A 23,327-nucleotide genomic window follows, 5' to 3' on the forward strand; every position below is an offset into this window, starting at 1 on the left:
AACCGTTTTAAGACGTTGCATTGTTTAAAAAAGAAAATTAAGTAATATGTGGTGACATCCTATTAGTGCGAGCAGCAGAGTGCTTCATATTGAAGCAAATGTGTTACTGTAACATAAAAAAATCTATCTTGCCACTGTATAGTGAAGCAATAAGGGAAGTCAAAGTCAATAAATTTGTATAGCGCGCTACATACCCAGAGGGTCTCAAGGCGCTTGAGGAAGGGTGGGGAATTACTTGTCAAATATCCACGTTTTAAGTTGCTTTCTGAATGCTAGGTGGTTCTGAGTAAGGCGAAGATGAGTGGGAAGTGAGTTCCAGGTTTTAGCTGCCAGATAGGAGAAGGATCTACCTCCCATGGTGGTTTTGTTGATGCGAGGTACAGTGGCAAGGGCTTGGTTGGAGGATCGTAGCTGGCGGGAGGGGGTGTAGAAGGACAGTCGTGTGTTGAGGCATTCGGGTCCGATTTCGTAGAGTGCTTTGTGTGCGTGGGTTAGGAGCCGGAAAGTAATCCTCTTATTGACGGGGAGCCAGTGGAGGTTTTTCAGGTGGCCAGAGATGTGTTCTTTACGCGGAATGTCTAATATGAGCCTGACTGAAGCGTTCTGGATGCGTTGGAGTTTTTTCTGGATTTTTGCGGTGGAACCGGCGTAGAGGGTGTTTCCGTAGTCCAGTCGGCTCGTGACCAGAGCGTGAGTGATTGTTTTTCTAGTTTCGGTGGGGATCCAGCGAAAAGTTTTTTTGAGCATGCGAAGAATGTTGAAGCAAGATGAAGAAACGGCGTTGACTTGTCTGTTCATCGAGAGTGAGGAATCCAGGATGACGCCCAGGTTGCGTGCGTGGTCCGTCGGGATAGGTGCTTTTCCAAGGGCCTCTGGCCACCAAGAGTCATCCCAGGCGGAGGGGGAGGTGCCTAGGATGAGGACTTCTGTTTTGTCTGAGTTCAGTTTCAGACGGCTGTGCTTTATCCATTCGGCTACTTCTTTCATTCCTTCATGCAGGTTGGTTTTGGCCGTGTTCGGGTCTTTGGTGAGTGATAGGATCAGTTGAGTGTCGTCGGCGTAGGAGATGATGTTAAGGTTGTGTTGGCGTGCGATGGCCGCGAGGGGGCTCATGTATACGTTGAAGAGGGTGGGGCTGAGTGAGGACCCTTGGGGTACGCCGCAGATGACTTCAGTGGCCTCTGACTTGAATGGTGGGAGGCGGACTCTCTGGGTTCTTCCGGTGAGGAACGAGGTGATCCATTCCAGTGCTTTTCCATGGATTCCGACGTTTCTGAGGCGTTGTAAAAGGGTGCTATGACAAACCGTGTCGAAGGCTGCGGAGAGGTCGAGGAGGATGAGGGCGACTGTGTCTCCATTGTCCAGTAGAGTTCGAATGTCGTCTGTTGCTGCGATGAGGGCGGTTTCAGTGCTGTGCTTGGCTCGGAAGCCGGATTGTGAGGAGTCGAGGGATTTGTTGGTTTCGAGGAATGCGGCGAGCTGGTTGTTGACCGCTTTCTCGATGACTTTGGCCGGGAATGGAAGGAGTGAGATAGGGCAGTAGTTTTTGAGTTCGACGGGGTCAGCTGTGGGTTTCTTCAGGAGGGCGCTGAGTTCGGCATGTTTCCAGCTTTCCGGGAAGGTTGCGGAGTTGAGGGAGCAGTTGATGACGTCTCGGAGGTGCGGTGCTATAATGGAGTCTGCTTTGTTAAAGATGTGGTGAGGGCATGGGTCTGTGGGGGATCCTGAGTGGATAGAGTTAATCAGACGGATGGTGTCCTCAGTGGAGATTGGCTTCCAGTCATTGAGGAAGTTCAGGGGGGGTGGGGGTCCTGCAGGGGGTTGGGTGGGTTGGTCTTCGGGTCGGTTGTCGAAGCTGTTGTGGATGTCTGCAATTTTGTTGTGGAAGAATGAGGCTAGGGAGTCGCAGAGGGCTTGAGAGGGGGTGATGTCGTTGGAGTTGGCCGAGGGGTTGGTAAATTCCTTGACGATGTTGAATAATTCCTTGCTGTTGTGGGCGTTGTTATCTAGTCGGTCCTTGAAAGCGGCTTTCTTGGCATTCCGGATCAGTTGGTGGTGTATGCGGGTGGCGTTTTTGAAGGCGTCCTTGGTGCTGGTGGTTGGGTCTTTTTTCCAGGCCTTCTCAAGGGAGCGGCAGAGTTTCTTGGATTTCTTAAGATCATTGTTGAACCAGGAGGCCTTCTTGCTGCCTAGTTTGATTTGTCGTTTTTTCAGTGGTGCTATGATGTCGGCGCTGTTGGATAGCCATTGGGTGAGGTTGGTGGCTGCTTGGTCTGGGTTTGAGGAGTGGGCTGGGGGGTTTTGAAGAAGCGATGAGGAGATCTGGTCGATGGTGATTTTGTTCCAGTTTCTTTGCAGAGTGGGTTGGGGGTGGTTGTTGGAAGTGGGCTTGTTGTAGGTGAAGTGAACGCAGCTGTGGTCAGTCCAAAGGAGAGCTGTGGTGTGGCTGAAGGAGACATGTTTGCTGGAGGTGAAGATAGGGTCGAGTGTGTGACCTGCGATGTGGGTGGAGGTGGTGACAAGTTGTTTAAGTCTGAGGTTGGCGAGGTTGTCCAAAAGGGTGGTGGTGTTGCGGTCGTTGTTCTTTTCAAGGTGAAAGTTGAGGTCTCCCAAAAGGATGTAATCCTTGGAGGGGAGCGCGTGTGGAGTGATGAAGTCCGTGATGTCTTCACTAAACTATGCGCAGGGTCCTGGTGGCCTGTAAAGGAGGGTGCCTCTGAGTGTGGTTTTGGGGTCGGTGTGGATCTGGAAGTGAAGGTGTTCAGAGTTGGCGAGATTGACGTCTGAGCTGGTTGAGATGCGGATGGATTCCTTATGGACGATACCGATACCTCCTCCTGTGTGGCCGGTACGGTCCTTGCGTATGATCTTATAGTCTTCCGGGATGGCAATGGTGATGTCTGGGGCTGATGTGGCGTTCATCCATGTTTCTGTTAGGAAGGCGACGTCCGGAGAGATGGTGTCTAGTAGATTCCAGAGGTCAATGGCGTGCCTGTGGACCGATCGGGTGTTGAGCAGGATGCATTGTAGGTGGTTGGGGTCGGATATCTGTTGTGTGATCGTAGATGAGGAGTTGTTCTTGGTGCCGTCGAACTTGCAGGAGTTGCAGGAAAAGGGTCCATGGGTGTGTCCAGGGGCGGCTTGGACGCAGTTGAGGGAACGGCCGGAGTTGAGGGCTAGGAGGGTGGTGGCATCGTAGGTAATGCGGGAGGGGTGGACATTACGAGGACCAGGGGCTCTGGCGCTGGGCGCGGTCCAGGCGCGGACGGGCGTAGACGGGCTTACCTTTGGCGCACCTTCGGCGCGGCCGTAGCGCGTGGACGCTGCGCGTTGGTACATCTGACATAAATGGAGAGTGGAGGGGGCGGAGCGTGGGAGGGTCAGCAGGGAGGCGGGGGCGAGGTCGAGGGAGGGCTCGGGTCAACCTGGGAAATGGCCGAACAGCAACAACAACAAGGAGCAATGGAGCGCTATGAGGGCCAAAAAGATGCGAGTTCGTGCGCGGAGACAGTGGAGATCGTGACACACTTTGAATAAAACACAGCCAATGCAATGCAGACAATGCGCAGCTACAATAATTACAGGTACTGCACGGTAAAAGCGATAGCAGTTAACAATCAGCCAAAGCGCTATGAAAATAAATGAGCAACAGTGCGCGCTAGCAAGTACAATAACAGTGCCCAGTCAGCAAAGCAGATGTAGGCGCTACGATACCACAGGTGAGGGAGGAAGCGGGGGGAGCGACCACTCGCGTTGGAGGCAAGATGGTCTTGAAGGTTTGTGCTTCCAAGTTGGGTTGGGATTCGCGTCCACGCCTTGACTGGACGTGACTGGATAAACCTCTGCCTTCTAAATCTCCTATCCGCTTTAAGTGGTGTTACTGCATTGTGCCAAAACGTATGCAGTTCAGATAAGGTAAAGTTAGTTGTACTCACAAGCTCGTCGTTAGAAGCCTTCATGCACCAATACAATGGGCTCCATCTACGTTTGTATTGTAAATCCTCAAATTCAAGAACAATGCAATCTGCATTGCCCATGTGGAATGCCATGTTATTATCTGCATATCCTCCTGTGAATAAACCCCCATGTCACTGTGTAGCTGCCTGTACTGAACCATTTCCCGAATTTTCTAAATGAGACCTAGTGGCGGTCTCCGACCCCGGGAATTTAAAAAAAAGACCTGCAATATGACTTGTTTCGATCTTTAACACCACGTGTAGTTTTTATGTAGATCTGAGAGAGACTTCTTGTTGCAACGTTTTGTTACAAACATTGCTGAGGAATTTCAGCAGTGAGACATTTAGAGAGAGTGCCAGGCTGCATTGATGAGGTGCACAAATAACAGAACTGATGCAGCGTGCTTATTGGTACATAATGCAATCTGGGGCTCTTGTATCCACGGCAGACTTGTGGCTGCAGCCGCATGATGCCAACTGGTGGTACTGGTGATGCATTGCTGAGGAAGAAATTGTCCTGCTCAGTTTGAACCTTGGATAGCGAATCTTTAAGGTGAGAAAATCTATGAGAAAGTTTAGCTATCAGAACTATTGGTTTTAGGGGGGGAAGAGAGCAAATAGCTTGTGATATAAGATTTGAAAGGCGTCGTGTGTTGTACATTCACTAATTAATTAGAATGATGATTATCCCAGTGTCAAAGTGGTAAATAGCACTATGCTAGTTTTAAAGAGTTTAAACTCCTCATTACTCTGTGATTTACTGACGCTGAAGTCTTAAATAGATTACCAGGTGTGCTTAAAGAGCACAAAGCCTCTAATCTCTCCAACTCTAGCCAATTTGATGCCTTAACACCGATATAAGTTGCCTTTTGATATGAATTTCATTTTGGGAGTAATACTTGAAAAAAAGCTGTGATTATGTATGTCTAACTGCTGAAGTAGTCCTTGTGTACCAAGATTTAATCTCATTCGGTCTTCAGAAGTGTTTTCTGACCCTACAGGTTTCAAAACAAGCATTTGCAATGCAATAGGTCTCGCATTAGGAAAGTTTGAGCTATTGGTATTGTAAATGACAAATATTTTATTTATGTGTTGGTTTTGAAAATAGCGAAATTAATAACTTTGTCATTTACAATGCCAATAGTTTTAACTTTCGCAAACGTGACACCTATAGCATTTGTAATGCAATATGTGTTGTATTTACATGACTTAGATGTATTAATATTACAAATAACAATGGCTTTTATTTTTTTTAATAATGAATACTTAGATAAAAGTTATTGTAATTTATAATGGCAATAACTTAAACTTTTGAAAATAACTTTTTGGAAGATTATGTTCAGTGTATTTTATTGTGATGAAAATCCAACAGCAGTGAAATATTAACATCTTTTTGTGACATTTGTAATAAAGCTTGAAACATTGAGAGAACATATTAGAACCAGTTGTTGTTGAATGGTTGCACAGAGTGATGCTGTGGCGTTGAGTGGTGCTGAGTGATGCTGTGGCCTTCAGTGGTGCTGAGTGATGCTGTGGCCTTCAGTGGTGCTGAGTGATGCTGTGGCCTTCAGTGGTGCTGAGTGATGCTGTGGCCTTCAGTGGTGCTGAGTGGTGCTTTTGCATTCAGTGGTGCTGAGTGATGCTGTGGCATTGAGTGATGCTGTGGCATTGAGTGATGCTGTGGCGTTGAGTGATGCTGTGGCGTTGAGTGAAGCTGTGGCGTTGAGGGATGCTGTGGCGTTGAGGGATGCTGTGGCGTTGAGGGATGCTGTGGCGTTGAGTGATGCTGTGGCGTTGAGTGATGCTGTGGCGTAGGGGGATGCAGTGGCGTAGGGGGATGCAGTGGCGTAGGGGGATGCAGTGGCGTAGGGGGATGCAGTGGCGTAGGGGGATGCAGTGGCGTAGGGGGATGCAGTGGCGTAGGGGGATGCAGTGGCGTAGAGGGATGCAGTGGCGTAGAGGGATGCAGTGGCGTAGAGGGATGCAGTGGCGTAGAGGGATGCAGTGGCGTAGAGGGATGCAGTGGCGTAGAGGGATGCAGTGGCGTAGAGGGATGCAGTGGCGTAGAGGGATGCAGTGGCGTAGAGGGATGCAGTGGCGTAGAGGGATGCAGTGGCGTAGAGGGATGCAGTGGCGTAGAGGGATGCAGTGGCGTAGAGGGATGCTGTGGCGTAGAGGGATGCTGTGGCGTAGAGGGATGCTGTGCCGTAGAGGGATGCTGTGCCGTAGAGGGATGCTGTGGCGTAGAGGGATGCTGTGGCGTAGAGGGATGCTGTGGCGTAGAGGGATGCTGTGGCGTAGAGGGATGCTGTGGCGTAGAGGGATGCTGTGGCGTTGAGGGATGCTGTGGCGTTGAGGGATGCTGTGACGTTGAGGGATGCTGTGACGTTGAGGGATGCTGTGACGTTGAGGGATGCTGTGACGTTGAGGGATGCTGTGACGTTGAGGGATGCTGTGACGTTGAGGGATGCTGTGGCGTTGAGGGATGCTGTGACGTTGAGGGATGCTGTGACGTTGAGGGATGCTGTGACGTTGAGGGATGCTGTGACGTTGAGGGATGCTGTGACGTTGAGGGATGCTGTGACGTTGAGGGATGCTGTGACGTTGAGGGATGCTGTGACGTTGAGGGATGCTGTGGCGTTGAGGGATGCTGTGACATTCAGTGGTGCTGTGACATTCAGTGGTGCTGTGACATTCAGTGGTGCTGTGACATTCAGTGGTGCTGTGACATTCAGTGGTGCTGTGACATTCAGTGGTGCTGTGACATTCAGTGGTGCTGTGACATTCAGTGGTGCTGTGACATTCAGTGGTGCTGTGACATTCAGTGGTGCTGTGACATTCAGTGGTCCTGAGTGATACTGTGGGGCTGAGTGATACTGTGGGGCTGAGTGATACTGTGGGGCTGAGTGATGCTGTGGCGCTGAGTGGTGCTGTGGCGCTGAGTGGTGCTGTGGCGCTGAGTGGTGCTGTGGCGCTGAGTGGTGCTGTGGCGCTGAGTGGTGCTGTGGCGCTGAGTGGTGCTGTGGCGCTGAGTGGTGCTGTGGCGCTGAGTGGTGCTGTGGCGCTGAGTGATGCTGTGGGAAGCTAATAAGGAGGATAGATAGAGGGTAGGAAAGAGAAAGGAGAGAAGAGGTGTGAAAGAAGGGTTGGCGTGGAGATGCAGAATACTCGACCCAAAGGTAATCAGAGCGCTTTACATGAGCACCAGTTGCATTACAGACGGACACATTCTGATTAAGTGATTTTCATTGCTTGTTTATTTTTGTCCTACGATATGAGAGAAAATTAACAGGCATCTCATATTAACAGAAGGTATCAACGTGATATGGTTAAAATATTTGAATGTCTCTGAATTAAAGTGGTTATTCATGAGCAGCAGACAGAACAATATGCATCAAACAAAGTATTCAAACTGTACTGTGGGTGAACATGACGCTTAAGGATACCAAATCTATGCTTTACAAAACAAAAGCATAACTCCGAACAGTTACAGGTGAGCAAACCTGTGTATTTTCTCGGAACATCATTCAATAGCTCTAATGCATTTTAGGTTTCCAAAATAATAGAGGTGTGTGTAACAACAGTAAGTGAATGCTGAGATTGTTAAAAAGAACACACCTAAATGAGAAGAGTCGTGCTGTCAGAGTTGCACTAAGCTAAGGTTTATGTTTATATAAACAAAGCGTGAAGTGAAAATCAATATAACGGCACATGGAAATTTATAAAGCAACTACCTAAATTAGGGAAGAAAGTAAGTTGTTATAAGCCCTCATAGAGGCTCGTCAACCAGTGAAACCAGATGCTTTCACATTTGAAGTGTGCGCACAAGAAACACAGGGGAAAAGGGAGAGGGCACGTGAGAGGACGGGCAGCAGGAGAGCGAAAGAGTAAGCAGCACCCGATAATGGTGGGAGAGGTACAGACAGGGCCTTAAGAGGAATGAACACCCCAAACATTCTTGTCGGAAACTGATGAAGTTCTGCACTCACTGGTTTTATTTGTTTTGGAAGAGGAGCAGAGGATGTGCTTGTTGGATGCGGCATTGATGTGGTGGGGGAGCAGCAGCCTTTGATGTCTGGTGGTGTAAAAGAGACAACTGGCACGGCGCAGAGGGGGGCTGGGAGAGCATTCCTTTGAAGTCTGAAGCTCTCGCTGTGGCGGGTCTGATGCGTGCGACAAATGGTGGTTTGTGAGGTGGGGGGGGGGGGCAGAAGGGATTCCTTGGGAGCAAATGGGTGCGAGGCTACGCGCGTCTCACAGGACTGGATAACATGAAGTGCACGTGAAGTCTGGTGCTGCGAGGCTGATGGGTTTGACGAATGGGAGCGAGGCTGATGGGTTTTGTGCACGCGCGTCTCACACGAGTGCACCACATGAACTGGACATAATCCTCTTGGAATCCGCTTGGTCAAAGAGATTGTTTCCTCTACAATATGTCAGATTTATAAATAGCTCGACCTAAAAAATGTGTTTCTGTTGATAGTCCTTTATTGGGTAACGGGAGCATAAAATATGGTGATAGTATGTTATATTAGTGGCCATGGATGTTGGCTAAAATGTTATTTAAATTTTTTTTAATGAAATGACCTTCCAGTGTCATTTTGTATCCAGTATAACTTTCGCTTCTTTGACCCAAGCATTTTTACAGGGTTTATTTAGGGGATGTCTCCTTTACAGTGTTGATTTGGAAACATTCTTTGCCCTTGTCCTCAGTCAAAATAGTACATTCAGGTGCGAAACCTGCTTCTCAAATCTACAGTTTGTATAGTAATTCTTTACGAGTAGTAGAATGGTCCCAAAATACTTTCTGAGATACTGAATAACATGTTGTTCAAATGAGATATCAACCATTTTGGATTTGTCTACAAGATAAACACTTGATACTGTATTAAGACTTCAGCAGCAAAAATACTCCAAAGAAAGCGTTTCTTGTATATGACCAGAGCTGGTCATATACTAGAGATAGAGTAACCGTTTTACATCTCTTTTGGACCTGTACCAGGTTAAACTCATACTGGTTGAAAGTTTTCTGAGGATCGGCCTTATTGTTTGTTTGAGGCCCCAAATCGTGCACGTATTTTATTGAATTGTGACACAAGTTTTCTTAAACTGGTCTGCAACCACACACAATCAATCCTCCATTCTTTAGTGGTGGCCAACTGAGATATCTTTTGATGGAAAAATCTGCCCAGTCTCCTTCCGTAGAAGGCTTTGTTAAATGACACTAGAAAGCTCCTTAGTCAGGAATTTAAATCATCAAGGGGAATACCATTTTTTGGGCGAGAATTTGAATTCTTATATGTGTGAAATATGAATCTGCTCTTTTTTGCATCACCAACTATATTCGTCTAACAGTATGCCTTCTCAGTTTCTCTTGGTAGTGTGGATATAATATGCACAAGTAGCTATTTATAATGTCTTGATTTTATAGAGCCTTCCAACGATGGCTATTCCACTGAGAACTGTTATACAGTACACTATCATATCAAGCAACAGAGTTTTGGTTTAGCCCTTATTTTATTTCTGTACTATTCATATCTTTCCTAAAATTAAAGTAAAAGAAATAGAAATCCAAAATTAGTCATGGAAAGAAACCATCACACTGTGGTTAGTAAATCTTGATTGGTTATTGTATGTTTATTTATGGTTTTGAGTCGTATAGCTTGACTTGATGTTTTACTCTTTATTTATTTTACAGATGCAGGCCTCGAAGTCAAAGTGAAAGACCCACCAAAAGGGATGATTCCTCCAGGAACTCAGCTTGCCAAACCCAAGAGCGAACCGCAGCCTAACAAGGTCAGGGAAATGAAGGCGAAAACCAGTTATCTGGGAAGCTTTTCTTTAGTTTGAGTTTGCATATGTGCATGTGTTCATGCGTCTATCTTCATTTTAGGTTTTTGCACATCAGTAACAGGTAGTGGGGAAGAGCTCCATCCATCCGTCTGTGAATGAAGCCTCAAGGGAGGACCTTTTAAATATTTGGCTGATAGTTGTTCAGATATGACATTTTATCAGCATGATTTTTCAAAAATTGTTGGACATATTTTGACATTGAAGGGTACATGCTCTTCCGTTTATAGACCCCTTGAGTGTAAATTATCGCTAACAAAACAATTAAGGCATGCATTTCTTGTGTGAAAGTGGGAAACTAGCAACAGCCTGTTTTAATTGAAGGGGTAACATCTAGAATGGAGATGTGGACTTGGGGTTAAGACTTCTGGGTTCTGTGCTGAGTCCTGGGCTCGAGTCCCTGTTGCTCTAGTGGATATAGTGTCATGTGGAAATTTGTGGCATGTACTACTGAATTCCTTTTGTTCCAGTCCCTGTTACCTTAACGGAAAAAATGGCAGGTTACTGCAATAGAGCGCTATTTCTTGAATTTCAAATTGAAGTTCCGGGTCTTAAATTTGAATATTGTGATCTTGGCTTTTCAAATACTGTAGCATTTCAAGTCCCTATTTTCTCTGTTCTTTTTTTAACTCTTGAGAGCTTCATTCACTTTTCTTTTGCCTTTACTGTCTTCCTTTGCCCCTCTTAGGTTCGCAGATTTGTGGCCAAGGACAGTGCAGGGCTTCGTGTTCGTAGCCACCCTTCCCTTCAGAGTGAGCAGATAGGCATAGTGAAAGTCAATGGAACCATCACTTTTATTGACGAGGTAAATCTTGAGGCACTTGCTGGTAAAAAAGTATACACCTGAGACATGTACGTAAAGTTTAATCACCTGCAGACTATTCAGATCTCTGCTTAAGTAATGAGACATCAGGCTTGGATACACGTTATTTGCAGCACATTTCGAATGCATACACTATCTATGTATTTGCTTGTTGTTACATCCTGCAAGCCAATTTGGATAGTAAGATATTAGCAATACATATAGTTTTACCTCCATGCAGGTTTACGGAGGTGTTACATAATTATTAGTCATTATACTTTGTTTAGTTTTGTATGACATCAATGGTGTAAAATTGCTTCTTTTGTACCAGATGATACTCAAGGATTAAAGGTCCAGTATCTAGTGGTGTCATAGTCAATATAAGTCACAAAGTATATTAATGTGAGAAAAAGCCTATTTAATGTTAGGAACAAATCCTTTTCAAATAGAAATCCATGTTATGTTTGCAGGATTGCCAGCCATATTGTTCAAAATGTATCCCTCATTCATTCTCTCCTTCATACAGCTTTTGCTCACTTTGCTGATTTTTTTTCTCATTACACCTGTTTAAACATTTCTTAGTACCCTCTCCCTACACACCACCCCACACTCCAAATTGCTACAAATTTACTTTCACGCCCACCCCATTATTGTCTGCCTGGTCTGCAGTCTTTAAGTCTTTGCCAGCCGTGTAACAGTTACAGGAGGGCATGGCTCGTTTTTGTTGCTTGTTTCCCATAGATCCACAATGATGATGGTGTATGGCTGAGACTGAATGATGAAACAGTAAAGAAGTATGTTCCTAACTTGAATGGGTACACTGAAGCCTGGTGCCTCTCTTTTAATCAGCATCTTGGCAAGAGCCTTCTGGTCCCTATTGACGTAAGTAAAAGGTGCCTCTAAAAATGTTTACAGGTACACTCTGTCCTCATTACAGGGCTTCTTTAAATGCAGCTGCTCTTGTTGTGGTGAAGGGAGACTACACTATGAGCATGCACAGCTCACCCCAATTATTAATATTTTCTTTTTTGTGCATGTAACTATTTAACTTTATTAGGGTGTCTGTGTAATGAGGGTAGAGTGTAGTGAGGTTAAGGCCCTTTATGCTGATCATCAATAACCATTATTTAAAAATCTCTGATAATTTTCACATTATGCAGTATTGATGATGGACACTGGAGAATAATTACTCCCCTTTCTCCCAATTCTCAGTGCTATTGTATTTTAAATAAGAAACTAGTGTATGAAAAGCTGGTCTTGGAGAAGATGTCATTTCATAATATGTTTTGAACTGATTTTGTTCACATCAAACTTTAGTCTTGCATTTTTCATTGTTCAGCTGACAAGGAGATAAGGAAAGGCAGTGTTTGTTGTTTAGCAGGCTTGTTGTTTTCATGCGCATACAGGCCGATTCATAATTATATTATTCTTTGTAATCCAGTCAAGCTGGTCTCTCCTTTTCCATGGAGCCAAGATTTATATTGTATAATTCATGGATAAAAACGTATTTCAACCCTCTATATTCATCACAAAAAGTACCACTCCCAATGCAGGAGGTGACTAGAGCAACTTTGTACAGAACATTCTAAGGTGCCATTATTGCCTTACAACAAGTGTGGACCTCAGGTTCTCTTTTAGCCTTAATACCCTGTCAGTTCCAGGCTACAAGAGCACAATCCTTGCAATAAGTATTTTCCTATGACTTAATCATACTTGGACATCCAATAAGCTGTACTAAAAGTCTGGAACCCTGAGTTCATGGTACTTGAGTGCAAGTGCATGAGCCTGCTTCACCTCTGTCCTTTAGACTAGGCAACAGTAAGTGTTTTGTCCTTGTTGGTAGACACAGCTGTTTACACCGACTATTATGCGTATTACTCCGCAACTTGTGAATGGTGTCTCTGCGGCCCTCTAAGCCTGATGAGTACGCTACAGTGATGATAGTGTATGGGTGTTCTCTGTAACTCTTAATGAGATTAATTAACCCCTGTATGTTATCCCCTGCTATGGAGGTGTTTTTTTTTCCTTCAGAGGTCATGACTCCATCGTCAGATTAGCTTTACCAGCAGTGGGGATCCTTAGTTACCACCCTTCTAAATATATGTGAAATCCGAGCCATCTGGAGCTTTAGATCTGGCTCGCGCTGTCATCTCTTTGTTTTCCTTCCTTGGCCGGCTTCATACATTTCACACATGGGTGCCTGTACATATTCTCTTGAAAAATCTGAGGTGAACCTAATGAGTGGGATACCTTTAAGGTACATGTGTTTTTCAAGCTTATGTAAGATTTTCTACTACTGATGGGTCTTACGTTGGCAGAACCTTTACCGACTGAGAAGGGAATGTTGATCCTGCCTGCAGGTCTCATGTAATTCAACTTGTCAGTCAAATCTCGACGTTTAAAAATGTAATTGGCAATGTCATGAGGAAAGCAGGGGCAAAAATGCCAAAACCTGGAAATTCTAAATCAATAAAAATAAAAACACATTAATTTGGCTACAAGAAACATAAATACTTAAATGTTAACTCTTGAAATATGCATGATGCATTTAAAGGTGCAATTGAAAAATGCTGAATGTATGATGGTGAGTCTATTAAAGTACATTTGTTGGGCTCACTTTAGGGCCCCCTCTCAAATTAACTTAATAGCGATTCAGCTGGTAATTGGACTTCACAATAAAATCTGATTTAAGAGTAATCCTGGAAATCTAGAAACTTGAAATATTAGTACACGAAATGTGTGGGGGATGTCATGTCGCAATATGCTATCTAACCACAGATTCCTCCCAGGTCCTTCCACCTGCCTGTTAGGTGAACTGAACTATTTTTACATCTTGAAAGGTCTCAATGTAGAGATGTGGTCACTATTCAAACCAATCTGTCAATAGGCTTTGCGTCTGATGGTGACCAGCCTGAGAATGCAACAGACTTCTGATAAATGCTTCTACCTGCAGATTCCTTACCTGTAGAATTATCCCAGGGGTCAGACTGGATCTGGATACCTCAAAGCTCTCATATTGCCGATTGGGGCGCTGGCTGTGCATTGATGCCGGATGTTAGATGACAACACCAAAGCCATGTAGCGCCCATTCTGGTGCAATGTCAGTCCCAGCTTACCACACCTTCGACGCAGAACCGTAACTTGCTTTTTATGAAAACTCATAAGTTTTACTCACACAATTTTTTTTTAATTGGCAGTACTTTCTCCTCCCAAGCCGAGCCTCAATCCCTGTTGGGATTGTGAGGGACAGATTTCCAAAAACAGACCTTCATTCAATCTGCTTGTGATGATTGGGATCGGACCACAATTTCCATTCCTGTGATTCTGGTCTGAGTATGCACCTTGAGGCCGTCAAGGAACAGGAAGCAAAGGTCTTCATGGCCCTTGCCAATGATGACTGGCAGAGCTGTGGTCATTCGAAACCTCGTTCCATATCGCCTTCCTCAAATTCCTCAAGGAAAAGAAGCAGCACAACAAACAGAGGTAACTCCCTTAAGCAAACCACAAACTAGTGGACAATCGAGATTAACTAGGTTTCACAATTTTTCTATTACTTCCTTTCTGTCCGTCTAGTCACTCTGACACATAAACAAAGTTTGACAGAATTTCCTGACGCACCTACCAGGTGTCATGCTTTATCACTGGACAACCCCACACTCTTCAAAATCATGGTTTGATGGAGAGCAAACCTACACCCTGAGATCAGGGAGGCACTCTACTAAGTAAGGATCCATAAAACGCATTAAAAACCAATGTGGTGACCCAGTACGGCTTTTAATCAGCAGGGTACCTCTTGGTATTAAAAACTGGGCGTGGCGTATATGGAAACAAGTACCCCAACACCACTATAGCTTTATAGCCCGCCATAGCGGGCTATATCGGCTATTAAAGGCCCGCTGAATCGTTGAAGGCCCGAGCCGAAGGCGAGGGACTTTAACGAGACAGCGGGACTTTAATTGCCGGTATAGTCCTGCTACGAAGGGCTATAAGGCTATTAGAACATTCTGCCACTAGAGGGCAGAATGTTCTAACAAATTAAACAAAGGTTTCTCGAAGCTCGAGGGGATGTAAATCCCCTCGAGCTTCGAGAAGCCTTTGTAGAACATTGCAATGTTGCTCTGCGGGCCTTTACCAGCCCGTAGAAGCAGGGAGCACTCTATTGTCTGCAATGGAGCTCCCAACATTCCAATGTTCTAATAAAGTTTCAACATGTTTCTGACAAGGTGGTTCCTAAGTATCCATGGCATTCATCAGGAGATGCATGGGATCCACCACTTGCATACTTTATGGTTTAAATCTTTTATTGAGATTTCAAAGAAAACAATATACAGGGATCTCAATCGCTCATTCAGGCAATGTATGGCCAGCTCCAGTGTGAAACAGACATATATTTACTTAATGAAACTAAACAAGTACTTGCAAGCATTTCTCTAAGGCACTCTGGTCACTTAAACTAAGGGTCATATGAACCTCATGGAGGAAGGCCCGAGGAACACCTGTAGTCGCACTTATACCAAGGTGCGTTCCTCTCCATCCACCTACTGCTCACAGCTCTTCTTTCTGTCAGGCCCTTCTCAAAACTTTAGGGGTGTAAGGTACTTGTTAAGAGGTGTGTCAGTTTTATCAGCATTCCTCTGTCTCCCAGTCCAGTCTTCTCTGTCCCAACCCCCTATTGTTATGTGTTGTTTAAAGGGATTGACTAATAGGTATCCGCCACCTTATTTTGTCGTTCCCCAGTGGGATTGGAGCTTTACCTTGTGCTAAAGTTTCTAATGAGGACACTGTTTGAGCCTCTAAGTAGTTGCCAGCTATGAATGTTAACTTTAACAACAGTGTTTTTGGTGGCAGTCACTTCAGTCGGACAGGTCAGTGAATTAGTCTTTGAGTTCCTAGCCACCATTCACCTCAATTTTCCCTAATAAATTGGTGTTGCAAACCAGGGCTGATTTTCTGCAGAAAATGATGGCCCCTTTCCTTCTTAGTTCAATACCCTTCCGACCTTCTATTCCGTTCTTCATCCCACTGGGGAAAAGGGGTTGCATAGGTTGGATTCAAGGCAGGTGGTCAACTACTGCCTGGACCCCACAACAAATATTCAACTGGAAAACACCCTCTTCAAAGGGGACTGTGGTGATAAAGGGAAAGGGATGCAGAAGTGGCTTCTATCCAGGTGGCTCATCTTCTGCATCAAGGTTTGCTATGTTTTAGCAAGTAAGGACCTACCCAAAGAGATCAAAGCCCATTCCATCAGAGTGAAATCGACCCCTTCTGCCCTTGTCAGAAGAGTTCTGATCACAGACATCTGTAAAGGAGCTATGTGAGCATCAGTACAAATCGTCCCCAAACATTATTGCCTGGATGTGTAAGTGCGTAGAGATGGCTGCTTTGCAAGATCAGTTTTGCAGGCTTTCACTTATTTATCCATTCGCCAACCCTCCTCTTTGAAAGGGTATTGCTTTGAATCTATTCGGCAGGTGAGAAATCTGCAGGTAGAAGTAATCATCAGAAGAAAAGGTTTCTTACCCATAGTAACTATCTTTCTGTTGGGTACTCTATCTCTCTGCAGATTCCTCACAGACCTGCCCACCTCCACTTTTGATGGATGCGTTTAGGGAAAGTAAATAAGATCCTCAAATATTTAATTTTTGTAATGCACTAAATACAGATTACAGTCCATCCACTTCTCTCTAGGGCGAGAAAAAAAAATGGATAGAAGATGACATTGTTGCACTGAGGTAGGCACTATATGGCTTTGGTGACCTCATCTGATACCACTTCCGGTGTCAATGCGAAGCCAGCGCCTCTTAATGGCACTGTGAGAGCTTTGAGGTTTCCTGATCAAGTCTGAGATCTGGGATGAATATGCAGGTGAGGAACCAGTAGATAAGTAGAATTTCCACCTGAAAGATTGTTACTGCAGGTAAGTAACTTTTTTGTCTGCATGCATGAGTGGCCCTTACATGCAGCTCTGCTCATCCCTTCAGGAGCAGAACGACTTTAGCGCGAAGCCACACAATGCTACCTACTAGCACGCAGAAGTACTGCTTCAAAGTTATTGGACAGTCTGACGCTTAGGGAATATTTAAGGGATGAGGAGCTTGTAGTTAGTGTCCACTTTGAGATCATTACTGAAGGTTAGTAACGTGTTCTTATACCTGTACTACTTCAGTCAGAGAGACAGGTTTGGCATCCCAACCTCTTGTGCCTCCACTTACATGCTTGGAAATTGAGCAGGGACATTTGAGTTACTTTCGGCTGTTACGGGTAGTGGTTGATATCATAATGTCAGTTCAAATTCCCATCACCAAATCACATTGCATTGGAATATGGAATAGGTTCTTTGTGTGGTGTACGGTACAGGATGTAGACACTTTGATATCACGCCTGTTGGAGGTCCTCCATTTTGCTCGGTCTCTAGCTCCGCAGGATTGCGCAGTGGGCACAGTCAAGAGACACATTGCCGTCTTATCAGCGTTTATCTGCTTTACAGATGAACCATCCTTATTTAAATGCATGATCAGGTTATCGAAGTGGTTTTTGCATGTTTCCATCTGTACCATTTGTTGTGTCCCAATGAATTTAAACCTTATTTTGACATTTTTGATGGGGGTCCCACAGAAACATTCTCAGTTGCCAGTTACTTTTACGTACATTTAAGATTGTTTTACTTGTGGCCATTATTTCAGCGAGATGTGCAGATGCTCTTTATCGGTCTGCTGTTAACTTGATTATACCAGGACATACTGGTCCTAATGACAAAAGCATTTCACTTCCTAAGGCAGTGACCTCTTTTTTTATCTGGGGCAGTCTATTATTCTTCCTCCCATTTACACTTCACCCACTAATGAGAAGAGGATGCATTGACTGAACCCCTGTAGGAGGGGCAGTATTGACTGTGTTGACAACACAAATAAGATCAGGTCTGACAGCCAGCTCTTTGTGGTGTTTGTATGCAATATAAAGCAGCAAGGCAGACTAGAACAGGACACTGTTTTGTTGGATCATTCTCTACTTAAAGATGTTCTGTGCTCCAGCCAGAAAGGAACTGCCTAAGGCAGTGCTTCTCAAACCATGGGTTGGTTGCCGAAATCCAGGTGATACATTAGGGAGACAGCCTTTACATGACATGCCTTTATCACGCATTGCCTTTACCATGCATGCCTCTACCACAAATATGCCTTTAGAACAAAAGGTAAGTATATTTAAGGTAAGTGTGTGTGTGTGTGTGTGTGTGTGTGTGTGTGTGTGTGTATATATGTATGTATGTGATTGCATGTGTGCCTGTAGATACCCATTCTTAGAACTTGCAAGGAATCGTGGTGATTCCTTGCAGTGCCCGTGACTTTTAAGCTCAATGCGCATGCGCATTGAGCTTAAAAGCGCGTGCACATGCCCCCAGCCGCCTGCCTTGCCCACTCTCTCTCTCACAGCCTCCCCCAGCTCCGCCTCCTCACTTCTTGGTTGCACGGCCGCTAGGCCGTGCCTCCCCTACTCTCCCCCCCCCCCTCCTCCTCCTACTCTCCTCCCCCCTCCTCCTCCACCATTTGACTGACAGTCACGGTCGACGGAGAGGCATAGCAGCGGATTGTTTGTAATGATGGAAACAGGCTGCCAGAGTGCAGCTACTCGTTTAGTCTACTTCCGCTATAAAGTAGTGTCCCTTGTGAACACCGTCCCCTTCCTTCACATTACTTCGAGGAGTTATTTTAACCTCAAACGATAAATCAACTGAGGTACTAATAAAATGGCGCCAAAACGCTGTGCCCGTGCCTGACTACCTCCTTCATTCCTTATACGAAACCGGCACAAGGAGCTGCTGGTTGTATTCACATTGTTTTCATCCTCGCATTTGTTTGCTGCGGCAGCTGGGGCAACTGGAGCCGCCCCCCTCCTCCTCCTACTCTCCTCCCCCCTCCTCCTCCTCCACCATTTGACTGACAGTCACGGTCGACGGAGAGGCATAGCAGCGGATTGTTTGTAATGATGGAAACAGGCTGAAAAGTTCACTCGCCGCACAAATCTAAGAAGTAAGTATCTCATCGAACAAATTTAAGACCTAAAATTATCCTTTGGCGATAGTGTTTGTTCAAATTAGTTGCACTTTATTCTTCTTCATTAAAAAGCTTTCAAGCAATTCATTGTGAAAAGTTACATAGCTTTAACATCAGACCACATAGTTTCTTTACTTGCAGGCATCGTGCCAGGACCTTCTAGATATATGCTTTGCCTCTGGGAGAAACGTCTCAGAATGACTGGGCTGTAAGCACCAGGAAATCTCAGGTGCAAGGTAGGGACACTAAATAGTGTGTGTCAAGATAACCGCACAGGTACTTTGGATTCTCAAAAAATGTGCGCATCTCATTAGTGAAATCAACTTTCAATTGTGCGGCGAGGTCTCCCGCTCTCCATTCGGTAGAGATGCGCATTCAATAATGACTTTTTAGCTTCTCTGAGGCTACGGCTCCTTCGTGTGCTGCCGGCGCCTGGCTGTTAACTGGAAGGCATTTCATGCTTTCTTGGGCATGCTATCCTCTTATGAGTGTTACAGGACTTGTGGGTTCGTACATGGCTTTGCGCAAACAGAGATGCATTGCTTCTGGGCTCCTGCTGTACGTGTACGCAGGCGCATTGCAAGTTTATTCGCTCACAGCACATCGTTTAGTCCGTTTTTACTTTCGTTCATGCCTTCTGAAGGAAATGGATGTGTGTATGGCCATGTGTACGGAGTCTTTTAAATTGGAATTTGTGAACTCCAAGTCCCAGCCGCATTGATCCAGGCTGTCTCTTTCAGCCACTGGCTTGACACTTTGTCAATTACATATTGGCTCAGCCCAGAGAACTACTTCTTTCTTCCCCACTGTCTCTCACCTTATGTATAGGTTTTGCAGTAACCCGTTACCATCCACCACCAACACCCCATCCACCACCAACACCCCATCCACCACCACCACTGCATCCACCACCACATCCACCAGCACCACATCCACTGCATCCACCAGCACTGCATCCACCACCACCACATCCACCACCACATCCACCGCATCCACCACCGCATCCACCACCACATCCACCACCACATCCACCACCACATCCACCAACGCTTTAACCACACCCACCACCACCACATCCACCACACCCACCACCCCATCCACCAACACCACCACCCCATCCACCACCACCACATCCACCGCATCCACCACCACATCCACCATCACCACCACATCCACCACCCCATCCACCATCACATCCACCATCACATCCACCAAGCTATTAATTTTGCTATTTTCAAAACCAACACAAAAAAAAGTGTCATTTACTATACCAATCGCTCAAACTTTCCTAATGCGAGACCTATTGCATTTCCAATGCTTTTCTTAGAAGAACTTCTTCGAGTCACGATCCGGTCGACACTGTCAATAGAATCCTTTTCTATCACCGTCAGTATTGTTATCGATCGAGATTCATTCTATTATAAATCAAAAATCGTTTTAAGAGATTCGGTTCTATTTCGGCCTTACCGGCCTTGGCCCTTCGATCGGAAATTCTCTTCGACGTTCTTCTTATTCAGAAACTACTGAAGGGTATGGATTGGACACCTTTTAAATTCTGCCCCACGTGTCATTTGAAAGTCACCCATACCGATTTACACCAAGTGTGTTACTCCTGCCTCTCACTGGATCATCAAGAGAAACACTGTGAGGCCTGTAAATCCTTTAGGTAAAAAAAGACTCTTTGGGCCCGTAAAGCAGGAAGAAGGCAAATGTCTTGACGCAGCATTGATGATACACCAGACATTTTCGGGTTGGAGGAATCGGAAGCAGAAATTGAAGTACATTCGTCGGCAGCAGATGAGGGTACTTTCTCTCAAGAACAAAGCTCCGAGGCAGAAACCCTTTCACCTGGGCAACAAACTGTGTGTAAACTGCCCTAAAATGTTACACCCAAGGTACACAAGCATTTGCAATGCAATAGCTCTCGCATTAGGAAAGTTTGAGCTATTGGTATTGTAAATGACGAATTTTTTTTATGTGTTGGTTTTGAAAATAGCTAAATTAATAGCTTTGTCATTTACAATGCCAATAGTTTTAACTTTCGCAAATGTGGCACCTATACCATTTGTAATGCAAGGCTCTGAGTGGATGGATGGATGGGTGGTAGGAAGAGTGGATGCATGGATGAATGAGTGGATACACGGATGGATGTATAGATGAATGGTAGTCACCGAGACAACTCAGAGCACAAAGTACGCAATCAGTGCCTGCGTCTATGCAAGCCTCACGTACACCTGCGATTATGCAGGATCTGGGTTCTGCCATTATGCTATCTGCGTGGCTCACCCGCCCCGGCTCTCCCTGCTCCCTCCCCTCCCCTTTGTACAGCGGGAACAGCTGTGCGAATAAATAAGCCTCGAATGAAGGCACTTTATGTCGTCCCCGCCGCCATGAATCTGCTGTAGTGGCTGAACTCGGCCTCAGTACAATGGGCGCCGCTCCGCAAGAGTAAGATAACAAGCATCAAAGGGCCGAGAGAGGGAGAGAAAAGAAAGCGCGAGGGGGAGGGAAATGTAAACAGAGAGGAAATAGGAACGCCTAGGCAGTTTAATGTGCGGTGAACGTTCTGCAAATGGGTTAATTCAAAGGACATATCAGAGGGGACATGAGGGAGTGGGAAGAAGGGGGAGGGAGTAAAAGAAAACACGGCAAGAAGGACGACCGAAACAGAAAGGGCTAGGGCTGGTATTTTATGCCGGCATTTGTTCGTGAACAAATTACAGGGCGCCTGGTGTGGGCAGAGAATTAGACCGGCATCCGTTTGTAAATACATGCCCGGATTGGGCTAAAGTAGCGCTGTATAAGAAATGCGGCATGTTAGAGAAACATATCGTGTGTCACGTAAGTAACAAAGTTTAAAGTGATGGAAAAGACTCTCTACTTCATATAGAAAAAGATAACAATAGGCAGTGGTTTGTTGCCAGGAGACGACCGTTGCGTCCAAGATCTTAAAATGCAGCGTGCCTGATGTTTCAAAAATGCGGGCTGGTATTTTATGCCGGCATTTGTTCGTGAACAAATTACAGGGTGCCTGGTGCGGGCAGAGAATTAGGCCGCCATCCGTTTGTAAATACATGCCCGGATGGGGCTGACAAAATGAACCCGTATGAAAGATGGTTCAATAAATGCATGGCTGGGAGGCGCGCTGAGCCTGATGCGCAGTGAAGGCTCGTGAATGAGTTAAAAACGGGGAGAAAATGCATTGACAGCATAAGCGCCTTGTGTGCCAGGATTTTTAAAAGTGCAGAGTGCCTAATGTTACAATGATGCGGTCAAGTGAAATAGTGCCGGTATTCGTTTTTAAAGACATGCCCAGACAGGGCTAGCAAGCTCCATGTGTGTGTCTGTACAGTTGAAAATGCCGATAATCGTTTGTAAATACATGCCCTGATGGGGCTGGCACAATGAACCCAAGGAGTATTGGCTAAACTCTAAAAACTGACGATGCAAAAAATATTAAAATCTCATGTAACGCGTCCAATACAATTAGGTGGAAACTAACAACTTTTACCTTTGGGATTAGTTCGAAAAGCTGGCAAAAGTGCCTGAACTATTAACAAGAGCATGAGAGAAAGTTTTCTGCGGGCATTTTGCAACAAAATCACGCAAGAAAATATTGAATGTGTCCGTGTGTAATGTAGCTGGGCCTCATGTAAAGCGCTATAACCACTTTTGTTCGAGTTCGCGCTATATAAAACTACAAAACTACAAAAACAAGTTGTGAATGAAAGAAGGGACAGAGAGGAGGAAAGGTGGGAGGGAACACGGCCTGGGGGAAGCTGGCTGGGGAGGGGGAGGAGAAATCCAAGTACGGCTGTGTGCGGGGAGAGAGCGGGGAGGTGCTGGAGCTGGGGAACAGATGGCCGTGAAAGTTTATGGCCCAAAAGCACGTGCCTGTGGCCACGTGAACTCGAAGAAAACCGCACCAAAAAACCCTTGGTTTGACGAGTATTTTGAGCTCTTGAATTCTCTCCAATTTCCATTCTTCTCACCCAGAACAAAGGAGCAATACTGCAACCAAATCTCAGAACTCTCAATCTTGCGATTTGGCTCCTGAAGTCTTAAAATTTGGATATCTAAACTTACCAAAAGAATGTATGGATATCCTAAAAGAGGCAAGAAGACCCACAACAAGAGCATGCTATGCAGTAAAGCGGAAATGCTTTGTGTATTACTTCCATTCAAAAGATATTAGCCCTGTACAAGCATCACCTCAAAACATTACACGTACATGCTTCATTTACAAAATGCAGGTTTGGCTTCTACCTCTATTAAAATACATCTTACAGCACTAGCTGCATAGCTTCCAAATAGAGAACAAACTTCTCTAGAATTCCTGTAATTAAAGCTTTTTTACAAGGATGTAAGAGTTATTCCACCTAGAGCACCACATACACCAATGTGGAATTTAAATATTGTGCTAACAAGGTTAATGGTTCCACTATTTGAACCATTGCGTATATGCCATTTGCAGTTTCTATCATGGAAGCTCGCTTTTTTCATTGTAGTTACCTCCCTCAGAAGAGTAGGAGAAATTAAAGCATTGGCTTTAGAAGAACCCTTTTTTCAAGTACATAGAGACAAAGTAGTTCTAAGAACTAAGTCTAAATTCTAACCTAAAGTAATATTGCATTTTCACAGGGCACAATATATAGAGTTACCGTATTC

The 23,327-nt window shown here is 45.2% G+C and overlaps 1 protein-coding gene across 12 annotated transcripts in view; it reads left to right on the plus strand.

Annotated features, from left to right (window-relative positions):
- The window catches only part of MYCBP2 (MYC binding protein 2), a 2,065,574-nt gene that overhangs the window by 1,112,963 nt on the left and 929,284 nt on the right, over positions 1-23,327 (plus strand). For 4 of the 12 annotated variants that reach the window (XM_086934832.1, XM_086934833.1, XM_086934834.1 and 1 more), the window contains 3 exons: positions 9,655-9,752; positions 10,495-10,611; positions 11,350-11,490. In XM_086934832.1, the coding sequence (XP_086790958.1) occupies positions 9,655-9,752; positions 10,495-10,611; positions 11,350-11,490 (356 nt within the window). The remainder of the gene's footprint in view (positions 1-9,654; positions 9,753-10,494; positions 10,612-11,349; positions 11,491-23,327) is intronic. The other 8 variants (XM_086934837.1, XM_086934838.1, XM_086934840.1 and 5 more) reach the window with 3 other exon arrangements.

This window comes from Lissotriton vulgaris, chromosome 8, assembly GCF_964263255.1.
Source record: "Lissotriton vulgaris chromosome 8, aLisVul1.2, whole genome shotgun sequence".
NCBI classification, from domain to species: domain Eukaryota; kingdom Metazoa; phylum Chordata; class Amphibia; order Caudata; family Salamandridae; genus Lissotriton; species Lissotriton vulgaris.